Source organism: Dendrobates tinctorius, unplaced genomic scaffold (genome assembly GCF_039654945.1).
Source record: "Dendrobates tinctorius isolate UK_male_01 unplaced genomic scaffold, ASM3965494v1 ptg000083l, whole genome shotgun sequence".
Lineage (NCBI taxonomy): Eukaryota > Metazoa > Chordata > Amphibia > Anura > Dendrobatidae > Dendrobates > Dendrobates tinctorius.
Genome location: NW_027361751.1, coordinates 686,421 through 708,735, shown reverse-complemented (window position 1 = coordinate 708,735; position 22,315 = coordinate 686,421). Strand labels below are relative to the sequence as shown.

Sequence of the window (22,315 nt, the reverse complement as noted above, 5' to 3'; positions counted from 1 at the left end):
CATAGGAAATGTGCCAATAGTGAAGATCGTTCTGCCAATATAAAAATCACTGCACATGGGAGATTGCCTACTTGTCTAGGTTGGGTATCTATGTTCAGGAGGAACTGTCAGGAGATTCATGCTGCCAAAATCGCGGGAAGCATTGACCCCAGCATGGCTAAATAATGATGCTCCGGCATTTCAGAGAAAATATACTGGGGACCATAGCTGGAGACCACACTAGTCCACAGCTTACCCCAGCTGGCTTCTCCCAGTGCCGCTGCTGTTGATCGACAGGCCTCTCTGTGTGCATAGGGAGAGATCTGTCAGTCAGTTGAAGCCACGCTGGGAAGAGCCTGACAAACTAGTCTGATCTCCAGCTATGAGCCCTGGCCAGATTTACAAAGTATATTGTTTCCAAAACGCCGGAGCTTTTCATAGAATAATAGATCAGACTGCAATTATGCGGCCAAGCTGCGGTTCCTGTTGCTTGTGATTTAGGCAGCTAGAATCACCTTACAGTTCCCTTTAGCACAGTTTGTGAAGTCAAAACCAGAAATGGACCATAAATGGAAAACACCTGTAAAGAAAAGACTCACGCTAGATAATGAAAAAAATATTTAGCAATTAGAGATAGGCGAACCTGAACAGAAAAGTTCGGCGCCCGTATTGAACACCTACTGTTTGTTCATGTGTGGTCATAGCAGGTATGCGGGATGCAGTGACGAGACGCGAGACGGATTGAACTTTAGGTAGAAACTTTTATGGATTGATGCCGGTAGGGCTATCCTAAGCAACCAAACAAAATAACAGAAATTGTCCTCGCAGGGACCCAGTACAAGCAAACACTGATTATGAGAAGTCGACTACTTCGGCAAAGGCTGGTCACTATAGGGCCGCGGTATGGCTGACTACGGGTCCTTAGTTATATTGTGTCACTTATCTGTCTGGACGTCCCTCGGCGTCCTGGACGAAGGTGATTCGGCGTCGCAGCCGCTGGGCCCAGCTGCTGAGGATCTGGCGTAGTCTTCGGGCTTTCCGACGCCCAGGCGAAGCAGGGGACAAACAGGCCCTAGAAGAGTTCTTTGGCGGAGTGTCCCCCAACAGGGGCAGCGGAATACTGCCCGGGAGTGGGAGAGTCGAGGCTGCAGCCCCCGAACAGGGGCGGGCAGGGGCGGTGCTGAGTGGCGGTTGGTAGGCCACCGGCGCAGCCAGCAGCTGCACTAGGGAATCCGCAGCAGGCGATGGCCTAGCCCTTGCCATGGACGGGAGCGGGGCGGTGACGGCTGCGGGCAGCAATGGACAAGTCGCGGTCGGGAGTGGAGCAGTAGCGGCTGCGGGAAGCGGCGGTCAGGCCGCAGCCGTGGGCTGGAGTGAGGTGGCAACGGCCACGTGTGGCTGTGGGCAGGCCGCAGCCGCAAGCTGGAGTGAGGCAGCAACGGCCACGGGTGGCTGCGGGCAGGCCACAGCCACGAGCTGGCTTGAGTGAAGCAGGCTGGAGTGAAGCGGTGGTCTTCTGTCGGTCGGCTCGGCACCGTCTCCCCGCAGTCCACCGTGAGTCTCCCTCCTGTCGCTGTCCTCCTCTCTGGTTACTGCTAGTGGTTCTGGCTCCCTGATGCTTCCACGGCCTCCTGCTCCTTCTCTCCCGTTCTGCTGACTCACTCTGACTGGCGTCCTCCGCCCCTTTTATATAGGATCCTCCTCCAACTGTCCTGTCAGTCTCAGCAATCCATCTCCTAACTTGGCTCCCCAGAAACAGACCCCTTAGGAACCTAGATGACGGTCCCCTTGGTTCCGGCCCAGACACTCGGCCGGGGGCCCTTCCTCCTACACATGGACACCGAACACTGACTTCACCAGGAAGTCCGCGTTACTGTTTGAGTTTAGCTCCCCCGAGCATCAGGTGTTTCTTGCGCTGTCATGTCCATATAAAATCATTACCACTGGTCAGACAGCCGCGGTTCTGACGCTGTCAAATGACAGCATGAGCTTGAAGCTGTGATTGAAAGTAAAAAGTTTACCTCCGATCACTGGTGTTGGCTGATGAGAGCAGTAGTCTCATCAGCAGACACCAGTGACCAGAGGTACACTTTTTACTTCCAATCACAGCTGCAGGCTCAAGCTGTCATTTGACAGCGTGGGAACCGCAGCTGTCTGAACGGCGGTAATGATTTTATTGCCGATCAGAAGTGGCGTTTGCCGCGCTGTCATGCATATAACAGAGTGGCAAACACTGGATGTTCGGACCCCCCCCATTCAAGTGAATGAGGTCCAGGTACTGTTCTGGTACCTGTATTCAAACTTTTTTTTTTACTGTTCAGCTGGACTCGAACATACAGGGGGTCTGCCCATTTCTATTAACTACTAAGAATTAATGCTAAATTGATGCTACACAGAAGAATGGAAATCATATTTTCTTGTTTTAGGCTATGATCATACCATGTTGGTGGATATTTGTCACGCCTCAAGGAGGCAAGCTACCTAGAGTGGACCCTCTGGAACGTGGAACCGACCCTCTCCTGAGCGTGCTGGATCTAGTGGGACCGACCCCTATACAGGGACCATCAGGGGCAAGCCCAGGGGTCTCAAGCACCACGGCAGCCAATACAGAGAGGGGCGGCTCGTAGGAAGTCAAGAGTATGATGGGGTAGCAGAATAGGGGTTCTTGAGGCGACAGGGAAACGTTGGTTGGACTAGGGGTACTAGAGGTGAAAAGGAAGAGGACTTTAAGGACTCAGGACGTGGTCTAAAAGGAGAGGAGCAGAGTACGAGGACCACCAGGGAGTCACATGGTGACCGGTGATAGAGGCAGGCAATGGAGTCAGGCTCCATGGACAGAACAAGAGCAAACAGGGTAAAGATAGCGCAGAAGCAGCTCAGCGCACAGGTAGTAAAACGGGACCCAAGTTACTAGCAGGGAAGCCATGCAATAAACAGGTGCCTCCTCCAAGAAGAGGCAGCCTGATATACCCAGTCCTTAACCCCATAGGCTGGATGGGACTTCCAGGTCAGGGCACGTTGGATCCACAAGAAGCCAGTGACGCACACGGCCGCGTCCTATGCTGACCCAGGGGCACGCGTGGGTGCAGGGGAAGCACGGCGAGACCAGCCATCAGCAGCGCGTCTGGACGCCGCAGCAGCAGCGGCGGACCGGGCAGCGGTGGTAACAGTAGCTCCTCCCTGAAGTCCCCTCTTTCTAAGGCCAGAAAGAAATCTCTCAGGAAAACAGGGTGCATTGATGTTCTCACGCGGCTCCCAAGATCTCTCCTCAGGTCCGAAACCCTTCCAGTCAATTAAGGAGAAAGTTTTCCCTCTGACCTTCTTCATGGCTAACACATATTTTATCTCAAAGATGTCCCCGGTGCTAACGGGTTGAGGAGTAGTACCGGATGATGAATGAAAGTGATTAAGAACCACAAGTCTAAGAAGAGCCACATGAAAGATATTGGGGATACGGAGCGAGGCAGGCTACTTCAACTTGTAGGCAACGTCGTTGATTCGCTCAAGGATCTTGAAGGGACCAATGTAATGTGGGCACAGCTTGGAGGATGGAATCTTTAGTCTGATGTATTTGGAAGAGAGCCAAACTTTATCACCAGGAGTGCAAGGAGGAGAGTCCAGGCGCCTCGTCTGCATGCCTTTTCATCCTACCACAAGCTTTTACAAGCGCTCCCCAGATCTTAGAGAAGTCTTCCCAGATCTTAGAGAATTCTATGGACAGAGAGTCGGCAGCAGGTACCCCTGAAACCAAAGAGACAGGAAAAGGTATACCTGGAGGTTGCCCAGAGACAATGAAGGGGGACTTGGTAGAAGACTCGCTGGAGTGATTATTGTAAGCAAATTCTGCCCAGGGAAGCAAACTGACCCAATCGTCTTGATGAGCGCTAGAAAAATGCCGAAGATAGGAAGCCAAGACCTGATTGGCTCGCTCCATTTGACCGTTGGTCTGAGGTTGATAAGCCGAGGAGAAATCCAAGGTCACATTCATAAGCTTGCAGAGAGCTCTCCAGAAGCGGGAAGTGAATTGGACCCCCCTATCGGACACGATGTGCTGGGGGAATCCATGGAGTCTGAAGATGTGACTAATGAAAATCTTCACCAAACCAGGAGGAGAAGGCAAGCCAGGTAAAGGAACAAAGTGAGCCATTTTAGAGAAACGGTCCACGACCACTAGAATGACAGTACAGCCGGAGGAACACGGTAGGTCGGTAATAAAGTCCATCGCAATATGTTGCCAGAGAGCTGATGGAATAGGGAGGGGACACAAAGGCCCAGAGGGTAATCGTCTAGAGATCTTGTTCCTGGTGCAGGATGGGCACGAGGTGACAAAATCTTTGATGTCTTGACGCAGAGTAGGCCACCAATAGTAATTAGCGTGAGGAGCAGAAGCGTCTTCTTTATCCCGGCATGACCGGCCAATTTAGATGAGTGTCCCCAAAATAACAGCCTACTCCTGTTGGCCTCTGCAACAAATGTTTTTCCCGCCGGAGGAGTAACTAGACTTACGGGAGCCACAGTGATGATCTTGGAGGGGTCAATGATGTGTGACGGTTCCTCCATATCGGAAGACTGGAAAGATCTAGACCACGCATCCGACCTGACATTCTTGTCGCCTGGCCGACAGTGAAGTTCAAAGTCAAAATGGGTGAAGAACAGAGACCACCTGGCCTGCCGGGGGTTGAGCCTTTGTGCAGATCGGATATAAGCCAGATTCTTATGATCGGTGAAAATTATAAATGGATGTACGGCTCCTTTGAGTAGATATCGCCACTCCTCCAGAGCCAATTTTATGGCCAATAGTACACAGTCTCCAATAGAATAATTGCATTCTGATGTAAATAAAAAAAAAAAAAAAAAAAAGCCTTTGAAATAATCTTACAATAAACAAAAAAATTGTCAACCCCAATTTAATTTGCTGTAGGCGGCGTGCACAAGACAGACATACACCATCATTGGGATACCTCCCTAGTGTCCGTAGCTGGTGGCGGACACGTCCCTTATTTGTGGGAGTGCAGAAAATTTCTGCTCAAAAACCTGAATCCCTTCCCAGAAACCGCACCTATTTTTCCGCGGCGGTTTTTGCGCAGTTTTGATGCGTTTTTTTCTGCAGCGGTTTCAAACCGCATGGAAGAAGCCAAAACCGCGGAAAAATCCGCAAAATTAATTAGCATGCTGCTGTTTTTACCGCGGTGCGTTTTTTTCGCGGTAAAAAACGCATCAATGTGCACAAAAAGTGCAAAATGCATAGAAATGACTGGGAAGCTTATTTTAGCGGTTTTATAGCAGTTTTATAGTGAAAACTGCGGTAAAAAACGCTAAAAAAATGCTGTGTGTGAACACAGCCTTAGTTGTCAAGTTTCATGACCTTGTCATCCTCGTAAACGCCTTGGAGAAAAAGCTACAGGTGACTAACCGACCAGCAGAGGACCTGTGGGAAAGCACAGCACTGACTTCTGTGTAAGAAGCTTCCACCTCAAAAATGAATGGTCTGCTAGCCTCCGGACGATGAAGCACAGAAGCTGCCGCGAAGCTTGCTTCAGGGTTAGAAAAGCGTTCTCGGCCTCTGGAGTTCATGCATTAGGACTAGCCCCTTTTCGAATAAGAGACAAGATAGGCTTGGTTAAGGAGGAGAAATGAGGAATGAACTGCCTATAATAGTTGGCAAAACCAAGGAACCGTTGGATGGCTCTTACACCGAGTGGTCTCGGCCAATTGAGGATGGTGGACACCTACTCAGTATCCATCTTCAAGCCAGTCAGAGATAATATACCCCAGAAAGGGTAAGAAGGTCTGTTCGAAAATACACTTCTCGAACTTGGCATATAGATGATTTTTCCTCAGACGCTGCAAGACTTGGCAAACATTTTTCCTGTGGGTCGGTAAATCTTAAGAAAAGACAAGGATATCATCCAGGTACGCCAAGACACAGGAATATAAGAGATCCTAAAATATATCGTTAAATTTCTGAAATACTGCGGGGGCATTGCAGAGGCTGAAAGGCATAACTAAATATTCATAATCTCCGTCCCATATGTTGAAGGTGGTCTTCCACTCATCTCCGGAGCGAATGCAAATCAGGTTGTAAGCACCACGAAGGTCGAATTTAGTGAAGATCCGGGACCTCCCTCAAAGGATCAAAGAGCTCCGTGATAAGTGGTAGAGGGTACTTATTCTTGACCGTGATGTCGTTCAGACCTCTGTAGTCTTTGCAGGGACTAAGAGAGCCATCCTTCTTTTTGACAAAGAAACATCCCGCGCCAGCAGGGGAGGCAGATTTCCAAATAAACCCCTTGGCCAGGTTCTCCTGGATGTATTGAGACATGGCCTGGGTCTCAGCAGAGGACAACAGATAGATCATACTCCAAGGGGAAGTGGAACCCGGAATAAGTTCAATCGGGCAGTCATATGGCAGATGCGGAGGAAGATTCTCAGCCTCCTTCTTGTTAAAAACATCCGCGAACGTCCAATAGGCCGAAGGTAGCTCGGCTGGAGCAGAAGAGGACTGTGAAGCATTAACTGGATGAACAGACAGCAGACACCAATCCTGGCAGAACTGTCCCCATCGTAAGACATCACCCGAGCGCCAATCGAGAGTAGGCTGATGTGCCCTAAGCCAAGGCAGACCGAGGAGCACGTGAGAGAGATTAGGCAGAACATACAAGGCTATCTACTTTCGAACAGCTCCAACCCGCAACTCCACCTCTTTGGTAACCATGGTAATGGTCTGTTGCAAAGGCCTGCCATCTACCGATGCAATCTGACGTGGTCTCTCCAGCGTTATAACCGGAATCTCCTAACTTCCTTAAGCATAATGAAGTTTCATGCCGTGCCTGAATCCACATAAGCCTGGATAGATAAGGTTAGGGGCAGAGAGGAATCACGCACACCTAGGGAGGCCTCTCTTACCTGTCCTAGTTTGAGGAGTTTCCTGGCCTCTCAGGATAGGAGCGTAGCAAATGAGATGCACTTCTGCAGTAAAAACACAAGCCTTGTGCAAGTCTCTCCCTCCAGCACTGTTTCGCCATTTTGAGTCGATCCACATGCATCGGTTCAGGTGCAGTAGCAGGGCTGGATGCAAGGGGTCGCGAGGTAAGTGGCCCATGACTGGAGGAAGCTGACCGGACGAATCTCCTCTCCCAAACTGACTCGCGAGAGCGTTCCTGGAAACACAAATCAATACGTGTGGCTAAAGAGATTAGGTCCTCTAGGGAGGTGGGGGTATCCCGGCCTGCGAGCTCATCTTTGATTCTGCTCGACAACCCACACCTGAAGGCTCCGACCAGCACCTTGTTATTCCATCCCAACTCGGAGGACAAGGTGCGAAACCAGATAGTGTATTAACCAACCATAAGAGACTCTTGCTGGAGATTGAAGAGGAACTCAGTAGCGGATGCCAGCCAACTAGGTTCATCAAACACCCTACAAAAGGTCTCCAGGAAGGTTGGCAACTGAGACACAATGGGGTCATCACACTCCCAGAGTGGGTTTACCCAGTCCAATCCTCCCCCTCTAAGTGAGAGACAACAAAAGCCACTTTAGTTTGGTCTGTGGGGTAACGTTGGGGAAGCAGTTCAAAATGGAGGCGGCACTGGTTTAAGAAGCCACTGCAGAGTTTGGGATTGCCATTATACCTAGGCGGCTTTCCCAGGCGAGGTGGAGGGTGCGGTATGAGTACAGATTTTGGATCACGAGATATAACCTGAGCAGGGGCAGAGGCTGCGGACTGAAGATTATAGAGACGGTCATTCACCGAGGCCATATAACTCAGCATGCGAGATTGCGTGTCACGCTGCTGAGAGAGTTCTTGCTGGAGGCCAGCGAGTTGTGTCACGTTTACTGGATCAGAGACCTGCAGCAAAGTCAATCGAGACTCCAGGGTTTGTATGAAGGACATAATGCGGTTTTGATTTTCACCCAGGTATGCCAACGCCTTTTGAGCGAAAAAGTACCGGCGGGGTCCATGGCCTGATTATTCTGTCATGCCTCAAGGAGGCAAGCTACCTAGAATGCACCCTCTGGACCGTGGAACCGACCCTCCCCTGAGTGAGCTGGACCTAGTGGGACCGACCCCTATACAGGGACCATCAGGGGCAAGCCCAGGGGTGTCTAGCACCATGGCAGCCGATACTAAGAGGGGTGGCTCGTAGGACGTACAGGGTATGGCGGGGTAGCAGAATGGGGGTCCTAGAGTAGACAGGGAAATGTTGGTGGACTAGGGGTACTGGATGTGAAGAGGAAGAGGACTTTAAGGACTCAGGACGTGGTCCAAAAGGAGAGGAGCAGAGCACGAGGACCACCAGGGAGTCACACGGCGACGGATGCAGGCAAAGGAGTCAGGCTCTGTGGACAGAACAAGAGCAAACAGGGTAAAGATAGGGCAGAAGCAGCTCATCGAACAGGTAGCAAACTGTGGCCCAAGTTACTAGCAGGGAAGCCATGCAATAATCAGGCGCATCCTCCAAGAAGAGGTAGCCTGATATACCCAGTCCTTAACCCCATAGGCTGGATGCTGGGACTTCTGGGTCAGGGCACGTCTGATCCACAAGAAGCCAGTGAAGCGTGCGGCTGCATCCTATGCTGACCCGGGGGCACGCGCGGGTGCCGAGATCTCACCGCCGACCGCGAGCCCGGAAGAGCAGGGGAAGCGTGGCGAGACCAGCCACCAGCAGAGCAATGGGACGCCGGAGCATCAGCGGAGGAACGGGCGGCGACAGTAACAGTTATTTGATATACGGTATACCATAGCAAAATCTGCCAGCATATTCACTGCACATGTCTCATCTATGTAACGATAAGTTATAATTGGTGGTATCTTTTTTCCTTCAAGGAGCGCTTGTAATGAAGGGCAGGCTTCACCAACACATACAGTAGCTGATCAAGATCTGGACATATGAAGGCTGAATATAGATTACGTATCCATTAGCCAAACGTACACCAAATATAACTATAGATTTCTCTACATGTCGTGGGTACTGTGACTCACTCAGGGAACCACTTGGCATGTTCTTTCCAGGGATCATCATTTTCTTCCCAGTGTCCTAGGCAGCCAGCACAAGAGAAGCACCGGACAATATCTCTTCTACCTGAAAGGAGAGAAACAAAAACAGATTCATTTACTTGGAGAAAAACTCAAAAGGTAAGGTAACATCACTCTTACATGTTTTTATTCTCTTTATAACAACTATGTAAAACTGATGATACATATTTCTTCTTAAATTTAACCCCTTCAGGGCCCGGCCATTTTTAGTTTTCGCACTTTCATTTTTGTTCCCCCCTCTTCCAATAGACGCAACTATTTTTATTCCATCGGCATAACCCTATGACGGCTTGTAGCGTTGATTGACACCATTCACTTTACCATATGGTGCATTAAAAAAATGTAAAAAAAAAAAGTGTGGTGAAACTATGAAAAAACTGCAATTCCATCCTTATTTTTTGAGGGTTTTCATTTTTACGGCATTTATTGTGCAGTAAAGATTACCATATTCTGAAGCCCGAATCAGGTTAACCTGTGTCGATCAAGCTGTCTAATAGCTAATTTTTTTTTTTTTTTTTTCGCGTGGCAAGCTATAGTTTTTTTGCATGGCAAGCTGTAATTTTTTTACGTGGCAAGATGTAGGTTTTTTTCTATTGGTACCATTTTTGGGTGCATAGGACATCACATTTTATTGTATTTTTGGAGGGAGGTGACTCACTGAAAAACAGGATTTTGTCTCTTTTTTTCTTCATGCCTTTTACTTCGGTTTAATTAATTTTATATTTTTATAGATCGGACTTTTACAGACTTGAAACTGGAATCACTTGATCTCTTAGTCTATATAATGCAATGCCTCAGAAATGTAGAATAATGTTCTTCTGGCTGCGACTGCGTCATAGGTGTACTAAGAGGCTACAGCAAAAAGGGTCTTCATAAGGCTACATCTGATCGTTGCGGTTAGAGGCAGGTGTTGACACTAGCAGTTTATAGAGGGGGCTCAACTCATGAGCCCACTCCATACTTGTGTACCCAACTTGCGACAGAAATATACGCAAGTCGAAAATCATTAAGAGATTAAAAGGTTCATGCTGATGAAGTATCTGAAGTATCATACGGTATGAGGAGACCAGCTACAGAAACAGGTTGCCATGGTATGCATAGTATATCATACTTCCAGATACCAATCCTATAACTTACATATTTAGATGCTTACCAGTAAAGTAAAATCCTGCACTTGCAAGTTGTACAGGCTGAATCCTTGCATAAAATGGCCAATTAGTAAAAGAGCTTAATCTGACCTCCTCTTCTTGGTATGCTTCTGGAGATTCTTGACCAGTCTCTAAAGTTTGGACCCGAACCTCATACTTAGAAACGTTTCCCACATCTTTCCCTTGAATAAATCCACAAGAGGGGTTGAAATGTAAATGTTGTTCATGGGGAGAATATTTCAAACTGGCGCAAAACAGAACAATTCCACAACAGAAGCACTGCATGCTACTATCGACACCCGTAAAATACATCCCAGCATCGGCCATCTCCATAGCTGCCCAAGACAACAATTTATCATCTAGAAGAAAAGATCTCAGTCGCTTGGCTTCCCATCTCATCTTCTCATTGTAACCAGTTCCCAGACGTCGACGTATGGCTGCATGTTTAGCATTGCCGTCAGCAACATACTTAGGAACATTAATATCCAAGTCCGAAAACTTTGCAAATGCATTTTCCAAGATCTTTATATCAAGCTCTTTGAAATTAATAAGATCCTCGTTATTCTTCTCATCCTCATTTGGGTTTGCAGATGCCATTGCCTATGTGAAAAGTACAGTCTTAAAATAGTCATTCCAACTCATTGAATGAATTTAAGAAAGGAATGGATGCTTTTCTTGTGAGTAACAGTATAGAAGGTTACGAATACCATAATATTATAGGTAGATGGTTGACCCAGCTTAGGGGAAGGAATTTTTTTCCCTATGGAGAAAATTGGCTTCTACTCTGTGGGTTTTTTGCCTTCCCCAGGATCAACAATGCAGAACAGCTGCACTAAAAATAGGCTGAACTAGATGGACATAAGGTCTTCCTTCAGCCTTCAAAACTATGTTACTATGTTATTCCAACTCACCAAAACCCATATTACTGTTATAGTTTGTATCAGCCACCGAAAAAGAGTTCTAAAGGCTACTTTGATTATCAACTTGCAATAAAGTGGTTGTGCATTACTTTAAGACAGTTGGAATAAAATAAAAATAATTTCTTACCAGTTAAAGCCCTCGCAGCTCGAGCACCAGTGTTTTGGTGGTCCACGCTGGTCCCATATGTCGTTCACTGACCTCAGTGGTAAAGCTTCTGTTTACAACATGTCACTATTGAGGGTGGAAGGGAGAGGGAACCAAAGTCAGAGACAAAACACAGTAAAAAATGTTTTGTGACTGCAACATAGTGACTAAATTACTCCCTCACTGTGTGTAGTGTGAATTTTCCTTCCATAGGAGGGGAGCCAGAGAGGAGCAGCAGAAGTGCGCTGCAGGCAGTAGCAGATAAAAGGTAAAGTGACTGCTTTCTGGTGATTATTCTTGAGAATGAGTCTCTGATTGGTGGGTCACTCAGGCAGGAGCTACAGTGCCTTGCGAAAGTATTCGGCTCCCTGGAACTTTTCAACCTTTTCCCACTTATCATAATTCAAATATAAAGATACCAAATGTTAATTTTTGGTGAAGAATCAACAAGCGGGACACAATTGTGAAGTTGAACGAAATTTATTGGTTATTTAAAATTTTTGTGGAAATACAAAAACTGAAAAGTGGGGCGTGCAATATTATTCGGCCCATTTAACTTAATACTTGGTTGCGCCACCTTTTGCTGCGATTACAGCTGCAAGTCGCTTGGGGTATGTGTCTATCGGTTTTGTACATCGAGACACTGAAATTCTTGTCCATTCTTCCTTGGCAAACAGCTCGAGCTCTGTGAGGTTGGATGGAGATCGTTTGTGAACAGCAGTTTTCAGCTCTTTCCTCAGATTCTCGATTGGATTCAGGTCTGGACTTTGACTTGGCCATTCTAACACCTGGATATGTTTATTTGTGAACCATTCCATTGTAGGTTTTGCTTTATGTTTGGGATCATTGTCTTGTTGGAAGGCAAATCTCCGTCCCAGACTCAGGTCTTTTGCAGACTCCAACAGGTTTTCTTCAAGAATGGTCCTGTATTTGGCTCCATCCATCTTTCTATCAATTTTAACCAGCTTCCCTGTCCCTGCTGAAGAAAAGCAGGCCTAAACCATGATGCTGCCACCACGTTTGACAGTGGGGATGGTGTGTTCAGGGTGATGAGCTGTGTTGCCTTTACGCCAAACATATTGTTTGGCATTGTTGCCAAAAAGTTAGATTTTGGTTTCATCTGACCAGAGTACCTACTTCCACATGTTTGGTGTGTCTCCCAGGTGGCTTGTTGCAAAATATTAACGACACTTTTTATGGCTATCTTTGAGAAATGGCTTACTTCTTGCCACTCTTTCATAAAGGCCAGATTTGTGCAGCGTACAACTGAATGTTGTCCTATGGACAGACTATCCCACCTCAGCTGTAGATCTCTGCAGTTCATCCAGAGTGATCATGGGCCTCTTGGCTGCATCTCTGATCAGCCTTCTCCTTGTTTGAGATGAAAGTTTAGAGGGACGGCCGGGTCTTGGTAGATTTGCAGTGGTATAATACTCCTTTCTTTTCAATATGATCGCTTGCACAGTGCTCCTTGGGATGTTTAAAGTTTTGGAAATCTTTTTGTGTCCAAATCCGGTTTTAAACTTCTCCACAACAGTATCACGGACCTGCCTGCTGTATTCCTTGGTCTTCATGATGCTCTCTGTGCATCAAACAGAACCCTGAGACTATCACAGAGCAGGTGCATTTATACGGAGACTTGATTACACACAGGTGGATTATACTTATCATCATTAGTCATTTAGGACAACACCGGATCATTCAGAGATCCACAATGAACTTCTGGAGTGAGTTTGCTGCACTGAAAGTAAAGGGGCCGAATAATATTGCACGCCCCACTTTACAGTTTTTGTATTTCCACAAAAATTTAAAATAACCAATACATTTCGTTCAACTTCACAATTGTGTCCCACTTGTTGTTGATTCTTCACAAAAAATTAACATTTGGTATCTTTATGTTTGAAGCATGATATGTGGGAAAAGGTTGAAAAGTTCCAGGGGGCCGAATACTTTCACAAGGCACTGTAAATAACAGATGACGTACTAATAACAGGGTGAGAATGGGGCCAATAAACTTGTTCTTCCTGTTCATGTGAAGCATAGCAGCTTCATGTTCTGGCACCAAATAAAGTACCCTGAGCAAGAACAGTATATGAGCCTTTTGTAATCCAATAGGTTTGTCTATGAGAGAAGCTGCTTTCTGGTTTGGAAGTGGTAGTGGCCTCTTTAGCCCCTGTGCGACTGCATCAATGTTATGTCCGCCCCTAAAGTAATCAATTATGTAGAGACTAAATTCTTGTTTTAAGCTATGTTCACACTAGGCGTTTTTGCTGCTTTTTTCTGCAGCAAAACCTGATCTCTTGGCAGGAAAGAAGCTACGGTATATTTTGATGCAATTTTGGTGCTTTTTGTGTGTTTTTTCCTTTTCGGTTTTGGCATGCTACATTTGTCTTTTATGCATGCTGATAAAAGTTTAGTGCAAAAAAAAAATCTCCTATTTAATCAGGTTTGGCACAAAAAATGCTGCAAATCCTGATACCTGCGTTTTTTTGGTGCAGATTTTCAGCGTTTTTTCACTAACCATTACTTTCAATGGGTGAAAAAAGTGACAAAAAGTGGCATGCTCTATTGTGCAAAAAAACATGCAAACCACAAAATACTGATGACAAAAAAAAGCAATGTGTGTATGAAATTTCTGAAATATAATAGGCTTTTGCTGGTACAGTAAAACGCAGCTTAAAATTTGCATAACAAAACCGCTGAGAAAAAAAAACTAATGTAAACATAGTCTTATAAAAGGTTTTTCCCAATACCTAAAGCGATTACCTGTCCACAGAATAGCTGATAACTTCTGGATCGGTGGGGGTCTGATTGCTGTTGCTTTTATCACATATGAGGAAAAAATTTTCTGAAATGAGCCTTAATGGGAATCTATCATTGTAACATCACACACTTGTTAAATCAAATTTTTATTTACAAAGCACACAATATACCGTAATAGACCGATACATTTCTCTAGCAACTAGTCAGATAGTATATTTTTCTTTCCATATAGCGATATACATTAGATTCAGTATAGATAAAAAAAAAAACCTATGGAAAGGAGGGTAAGCCACAAAAGGTCATTGCTAAAGAAGCTGGCTGTTCTTAGAGTGCTGTATCCAAGCATATTAATGGAAAGTTAAGTGGAAGGAAAAAGTGTAGTAGAAAAAGGTGCACAAGCAACCGGGATAACCGCAGCCTTGAAAGGATTGTTAAGAAAAGGCCATTCAAAAATTTGGGGGCGATTCACAAGGAGTGGACTGCTCCTGGAGTCATTGCTTCAAGAGCCACCACACACAGACATATCCAGGACATGATAGTGTCGCATTCCTTATGTCAAGCCACTGAATTGGAAGTGGAGGTGGGGAGAGCCAATGATGAATTTGGGGAGAGCAAAGGATAAATTGGGAGTGGGTGGAGAGGAAATGAGGAATATGAAGTGGGGGAGCAAATGCTGATTTGAGAGTGGGGGATAGTAAATGACGAACTGGTGGAGGGGGGAGCAAATGGCACATTAGGAATGCGGAGAGCAAATAAAGAATTGAGGTTGGGGAGAGCAAATGATGAATGGAGGGTGGGGGACAGCATATGATGAATTGAAGGTGGGGAGAGCAAATTATAATGAATTGAGGATGGGGGAGAGCAAATGATGCATTGAGGGCAGAGGACAAGAAATGATGATGAATTGGGGTTGGGGGAGAGTAAATGATGATGATGATTAGATTCCCCCCAATTGTGGGACATGAAATAATGAATTGGGGCAGAGGGTTGCATGTAAATATAATGAATAGGGGAGGCAGGAGGTACAGAGTGGGGGTGTTGAAGATGACAGAGTGTGACTGGTAATGAATTGGGGGAAGAGTACAGGTGCTAATTAATTTAAATATTTACTTAGTGGGGAAAGTGGCTATGTATAGTTAGTAGGGGCACAGTACTGCATTACAATTTTTATTTGGATAATGACCAATTATATATTAATGGTGGTTGCACGTCTGTATTCAGCTGCGAAATGTAAAAGTTGGGGAATGTGCTCTGGTAGCGGTGCTCTAGATAACTGTGTGTTATTTTATGTGGAGACGTGTCCTGGCTGGAAGAAGTTATGGGGCCTGGGCTGGTTGAAGGAGAAAAGCAAAGACGAAAGACTTCAACTAGAGACGACACCGTGTTACGTGTACACTGACACTATACACTGTATACTATGTACAGGACTCCTGTGTATAATGTCACTGGTGATCCCTGTATTACCTGTACACTGACACTATATACAGAGCTCCTGTGTATAATGTCACTGGTGATCCCTGTATTACCTGTACACTGACACTATATACAGAGCTCCTGTGTATAATGTCACTGGTGATCACTGTATTACCTGTACATTTACACTATACACTGTATACTATGTACAGAGCTCCTGTGTATAATGGCACTTATGGTAATATTATTATTTTTTTTATTAATGATCAGTATTGAAGTATTCGGTCACTATGTGGTGGTAATTAGTGATGAGCGAGTATGCTCACTGCTCGGGCTTTCCCAAGCATGCTCGGGTGGTCTCCGAGTATTTGGAAATGCTCGGAGATTTAGTTCCTGTCGCTACAGCTGCATGATTTGAGGTTACTTGAGAGCCTGAGTACAGGTAGGAATTGCCTGTTTGTTAAGGAATTCCCACATGTATTCAGGCTGTCAAGTAGCCGCAAATCATGCAGCTGCGGCAACAGAAAATAGATCTCCGAGCACTTCCAAATACTCGGCGACCACCCGAGCATGCTCGGGAAAACCAGAGCAACGAGCATACTCGCTCATCACTAGTGGTAATATGTGGTCTGGTCTAGAAACGCTGCAGATCGGGAGGAGGGAAGTGTGTGAGCGGAGACTATGTGCGTGTAAGTGTGTTTGAGGGTCTGTGTGTGTGTGCGTGTCCCTGTGTGTATATGTGTGTGGGTCTGTGTGTGTTTCTGTGTGTGTGCGTGTCTGTGTAAGCAGCCATTGTCTGATGGGACTACTGCTTCTATCCGGCTATGAATGCTCACAGTGATAGCATTGCCGATGATGGGACAGTAGTCCCATCAGACAATGCATGTGTTCAGTAATAAAAAAAACAAACAAAACCACATACAGAACATACAGTACATACAAATACACATACATTACAGACAGTACATACAACATATAACAGAGTACATACTCACCTATCACCTAGTCCCCAAAGCCCTCGATCTCCTGTAATAAAAATTATAAACCAACCTATACATACCTTTCTGCCGTAGTCCAGTTAATAACGAGTGTCCCACGACGATCTCCCATGTAGATCACTGACATTGGGCGATGTCCGTGCTCTACAGGGGCTCCCGCGATGAACTGACAGTTGGAGGTAATCCTCCGCGATGTATCCCTCTGCTGCTGCCGGGAGAGGTCACCTGAGTTCAGAATGAACTGCATCACCTCTTCAGTGATGCAGTGCAGGAGCCATTATCTCCTGTCAGTGCATCGTGGGAGGCCCTGTAGAGAAGTGACATCACTGGATGTCACTCTTCTATAGGGAAGATCGTTGTGGGACACTCGCTATTAATTGGACTACGTCGGAACAGGGAGTATACAATAGGTTTATTATTTTTTATTTTTTGCAGGTGATCGAGAGCATTGGGGAATTAGACGTGGTTGTAAGTATGGTGAAATTAAGAATATTAAAATTGTTTTTCTGGCTGTGTGTATCTTTATTTAACTCTTTCATTACTATAGGATTAGTAATGGATAGGCATCTTATTGACACCTCTCCATTACTAACCGGGATTGCTGTCATTTCTGGGGTGGCTGTGGGCTGGTGTTTGTAGCCGGGGGGGCCAATATCCATGGTCCCTTCCTAGGCTATGAATATCAGCCCGCAGATGTCTGCATAGCCTTTTCTGGCTATTAATTATAGGGGTACCACACGTCATTTTTTTGGAGGGCCCCCCTATTTTAAAAGCCAGTAAAGGCTATGCAGACAGCTGCGGACTGATATTAATAGCTTGTGAAGTTCCAAGGGTATTACCCCCTTCCCAGGCTATAAACATTAGCCCTCAGTCGCTGGCTTTCCCTCTCTGGATTGGAAAATTACGTGGGAGCCCATGCAATTTTTTCCCCTTTTTTAAAAAAATTAGAACAGATATTGCGTTTAAGGCCGGAGTCACACTTGCGAGAAACTCGCACGACTCTCGCACCTCAATACCCGGCACTGCCGCCGGCACTCAGGACTGGAGTGTGTGGCTGCATGTATTTCTATGCAGCTGAACGCTCCGGTCCAAGTGCCGGGTATTGAAGTGTGAGACTCGTGCGAGTTTCTCGCAAGTGTGACCCCGACCTGACGCAGATTTTTTTCTATCTATCGATATATCTATCTGTGTGTGTGTAAAATTATTCTTCAATGGAGTATGTAAAATAAGAGGTTGGACAAAGAAATGACATCACAACTCTTTTTTGTTAAACAACATATCTTTATTTAGTTTATAAAAATGCATACAAATCTGCATGAAATAAACGCATGAAAGTATGCATCAAAAACGCATTAAATCTGTGCGGATTTTTACCTGCGTTTTCTGCAAAAAGATGCAGATTCTGTGCAGAAAATTCTGCAGACAAATCTGCAACATGTGCACATAGCCTCAGACTTACATTGAGAACTTTCGACGTAGCTTCTGACTTCCAACCAATCAGAAGCTACGCTGTGGGACCGATCCCGCAGTGCTGAAAAAGGTTGAGTATATAACTGGGGATAGAGAGCTTACATTTAAAGTGGCGCTTTAAGAAACAATGGGGCTGATTTGCTAATCCTGTGTAAGGGTTTGTTCACACAGTTTTTACAGTACCAGGAAAGGGAATGAGATTTCTTAAATCTCACACACAGGCTGCTTATTTTTGCTTTGCAGATTCGGACCTTCAGATTTTTTTTCAAATCTGAGGCAAGTCAATTCTTTCAGCATTTTTCACCAATTCATAAAAATGGCAAAATAAATGCATGAAAAAGACATGCAAAACCGCGCATATTTTACGCAGTGTTTTTCCTGCCAACTCCCTTGTTTTTACAACCAGGGCTGAGGAGTCGGGAGCCCATTTTGGTGGAGTCAGAGATGGAGTCGGTATAAAATGGACCGATTTCTAAAATATATCATAAATTGGGTACAGTGGTACAATGCAGGATGTGCTGTAAATGTTTTCATAATAATTTGGGAAAGTTATAAAATGTCCCATAAATATCTGTTCTGCTCCTGATCTAAGGATCTCAGCTTTTAGCTGAGATGAATCTGTGCTGCACTTTATGTACATGCTCAGTAGTGACCAGTGCTGTAGAGTTGGAGTCCGGGATATTGAAGAGTTGGAGGTTTGGCTTACTGACTCCCCAGCCCTGTTTACAACAGAAAAATCTGCAAATACTAAATGTGTGCACATATCCTATCTTTTAGTCAGTGAAAATGACCCAAGTTTACACTACCTATTACTAGATTACCATGGTCCACTAAGTTACAAAAAATTGTCACGCAATTTTGGTGGAATTTCATTGAACAGAATTTAGACCACACTCTTTCCCATCCATATTCTGATCGACCCAAGTGCTCTGTAAAATGTGGTGAGAAAAATGTCTAAAATATAAATGTCAACTTTGTTTTGGTGAAAGTTAAGCAAGAATTCTGGCACATGCAGCTTAGTAAAAATGCTGAACTGTTGTCCAAAGCCAAGAAGCCAGCGCTGCCTATGGTTAGTATGCAATACATAAAGTGCATATGCACATATTGATTTCTAACTGAACTTTAAACTGAGACATTTGGCAAACAATTGATGAATTCTTTGAGCCACCCTGCCACGTCACGGCATTCTCAGATGGGGCAGTCCTACTCTATGGTTTTTTTTATATACGCTATGCCATTCCGGCCTCCTAAATGTATTAAAAGCAAGACTATATTAAGTGCAAACGTACCTGAAGCATTTTGGAAACACTCCCATGGTGCCAGAAGGTCAAGCGCAAGACATCCGGACATTTCAGATCTGACCTTCACACTGCCAAACCAGCAACCATGGATGAAGGGTAAAACAGGCCCAGACACAGATGCATAATCAAGTAGAGCCTATGGGGGAGGGGAGGGCTGCTGCAAGTGTGTACAACAGCCTAGATAAATCACAATAAAGACAGATAAAATGGCGTGCATAACCAAGTGTAGTAATCGCAGGTACGCGGGATGCAGTGACAAGACGGGATGAACTTTAAAATGTAACTTTTATATAATTATAGATGCCTATAGGGGCTATCTCGAGCTACCAAACAAGCTAACAGCTTAGCATACATTTTTTTTGCAAAAAAAGTATCGACTAAATACCCTGTATTTGTTGTCATCTTTTTATCAGCACTTGCTTACTATTATATGTCTTACTGCAAGGTATTTTTGCACATTTTTCATTCTGTGCTTTGTTTGTGTTTCACTCAGTGGGTGGTGTGAACATTGTCCTACAGACTTGTTCACATTTGTGCATTTCACATGTTTTTAATCCAGTTTTTTTCGTGCTTATGCATGATTTGAGAGACCCCACCCCTCTCTTGTGTGACATGCACAAAAGGAGCTGTATCACGCCACGAGCCCATACAGGTAAGCACCTGTCTTGAGCCTGCTCATTTAGACACTGTTCACATGTTCAGGTTTTAAATATATTAGATAGGGACTGTTTCAATAGGGTTACCTTGACATGGTGGAGCAGCTTAGCATACATTTTTTTGCAAAAAAATGTATCGACTAAATACCCTGTATTTGTTGTCATCTTTTTATCAGCACTTGCTGAATACTATTATGTCTTACTGCAAGGTATTTTTGCACATTTTTCATTCTGTGCTTTGTTTGGATTTCAATCGGTGGGTAGTGTGAACACTGTCCTACAGACTTGTTCACATTTGTGCATTTCACATGTTTTTAATCCAGTTTTATCCGTGCTTTTGCATGATTTGAGAGACCCCACCCCTCTCGTGTGACATGCACAAAAGGAGCTGTCTCACGCCACGAGCCCATACAGGTAAGCGCCTGTCTTGATCCTGCTCCTTTAGACACTGTTCACATGTTCAGGTTTTAAATATATTAGATCGGGACTGCTTCAATAGGGTTACCTTGACATGGTGGAGCAGCTTAGCATACATTTTTTTGCAAAAAAACGTATCAACTAAATGCCCTGTATTTGTTGTCATCTTTTTATCAGCACTTGCTGACTACTATTATATGTCTTACTGCAAGGTATTTTTGCACATTTTTCATTCTGTGCTTTGTGTTTGAAACAAGCTAACAGCAGTTATCCTCGCAGGGATCAAAACAAGAATACACTGGTGACACAAACACGACTAACCTGGCAAAGACCGGTCATTATAGGGCCGCGGTATGGCTGACTACGGGTCCAGAATGTTAACTACAACGTGTCACTTATCTTCTCTGATCTCCGGCAGAGCGATGGTCGATGATGCTTCGGCATATCAGCCGCTCGGCCCAGCCGATGAGGATTTGGCAGAGACTTCTGGTGTTCCTACGCCCCAGCGAAGTGGGGGCACATTAGGCCCCTGGAGTTCCTCAGCGTCGCACCTCCTGGCGGAGGTGGGACGCATTGCCCGGGGTCCGGACGGCGTAGGCCGGAGCCTAGCTGCGGGGGGCCACAGGTGGCAACAGACAGGCCGCAACTGTGGGCTGGAGTCGGGCGGCGGCTGCCGCGGGCGGGAGCGGATGCACCGAACCTGCATGGGTGGAGTCGGGCGGCGGCTGTCGCGGGTGGGAGCGGACGGGCCGCACCTGCGGGGTGGAGTTGGGTGTCGGCTGCCGCGGGCGGTAGCGGTTGGGCCGCACCGCGGGGTGGAGTCGGGCAGTGGTGGCAGCGGACAGGCTACACCCACGGGCGGAGCCGGGGGTGTCTCTCCATTGGCTAGCTCGGTGCCGTCTTCCTTCTACTAGCGGTGAGTCTCCCTTCAGTCTCTCCCGTCGCTGCTCTGCTCTCCTTGTTCTGGCTCTCGCTCTCTGGTGCCCTCTAGCTTCCTCGCTTCTCCTCTCCTGCTGGCGTCCTCAGCCCCTTTTATAGTAGCTCCTTCTCCAACCTTTCTAGAAGTCTCTGCAGTCCGTCCCCCAATTGTGTCCCCCGGAAACAGTCTCCCTAGGAACCTTGGTGACAGCCCCCTTGGTTCCGGCCCGGATACACAGCGGGGACTCCTCCTCCTACACAAGCGCGCACGGCAAAAAGTGTGGGTCAATCACAAACCAATATCAAATAAAAAAGCCAAGAAGCCAGCGCTGCCGATGATTAGTATGCAATACATAAAGTGTATATGCACATATTAATTTCTAACTGTACTTTAAACTGAGACATACATCCAAAATACCACCCGCAAATCCAGCCCAGGGCTCCTGTATGTGTATTTCCAAAATAATAAGACGATCCCTCCACCCTTCTCCAACAAAACAAAGACTATCATTCAATGCAATTTTGCGCAGTCATCTCAGAGGTTTCACTGCACTTGATTATATGAAATATAACTTTAAAAATATTGAAGTAGAAAGCAGAAAAGAATAAACCTACCACTGACTGCTGTGCCTGTCTGTACAAGAAGATAAGGAAGTAACCTTACAACTGACGTGATCATCTTCTCCGCCTCCGCTGAAAGTCCAGCACATACATGTACATTACAGGCACTGACTCTGTATGTACTTCTAGTGTTAGCAAACTTTGTAACTGCTGCTAGTGGGAGTATAAGGTTATCAAATGCAGGGTGATGACTCACCATTCTGTTACTTAAGGGCCTGTCACACTAAGCGATATCGCTAGCAATATCGCCATAACGTCACTGTTTTTTGTGACGTTATAGCGATATTGCTAGCGATATCGCTATGTCTGATACTTACCTCCGACCGCTCGCCCGCTGGTTATCGCTGATTGCGCAAGAACGTCCTGGACCGTTTCTCGTCATCAGCTTCCTGCTGGGCTTCCTGCTGTGGCAACGAGCGACGCGTGAACGCGGGCGGGAGGACATCAGGATCGCCTCGTCTGACAGGTAACGACCCCCGACCCCTGCTATGTCGCTGGTGAGATCTGCCTGTGTGGCAGCTCACTAGCG

General features: G+C 45.9%; 1 protein-coding gene across 1 annotated transcript in view; it reads right to left on the bottom strand.

The window, feature by feature from the left end:
- The window catches only part of NAIP (NLR family apoptosis inhibitory protein), a 100,300-nt gene extending 78,245 nt beyond the window's left edge, over nucleotides 1-22,055 (bottom strand). Inside the window, exons 1-4 of the mRNA XM_073584038.1 lie at nucleotides 19,163-22,055; nucleotides 11,212-11,316; nucleotides 10,170-10,764; nucleotides 8,963-9,062 (exon numbers count right to left, since the gene is read on the bottom strand). Of these exons, the coding sequence (XP_073440139.1) occupies nucleotides 8,963-9,062; nucleotides 10,170-10,761 (692 nt within the window). The 5' untranslated portion in view covers nucleotides 10,762-10,764; nucleotides 11,212-11,316; nucleotides 19,163-22,055. The remainder of the gene's footprint in view (nucleotides 1-8,962; nucleotides 9,063-10,169; nucleotides 10,765-11,211; nucleotides 11,317-19,162) is intronic.
- Between the last annotated feature and the right edge of the window lie 260 nt (nucleotides 22,056-22,315).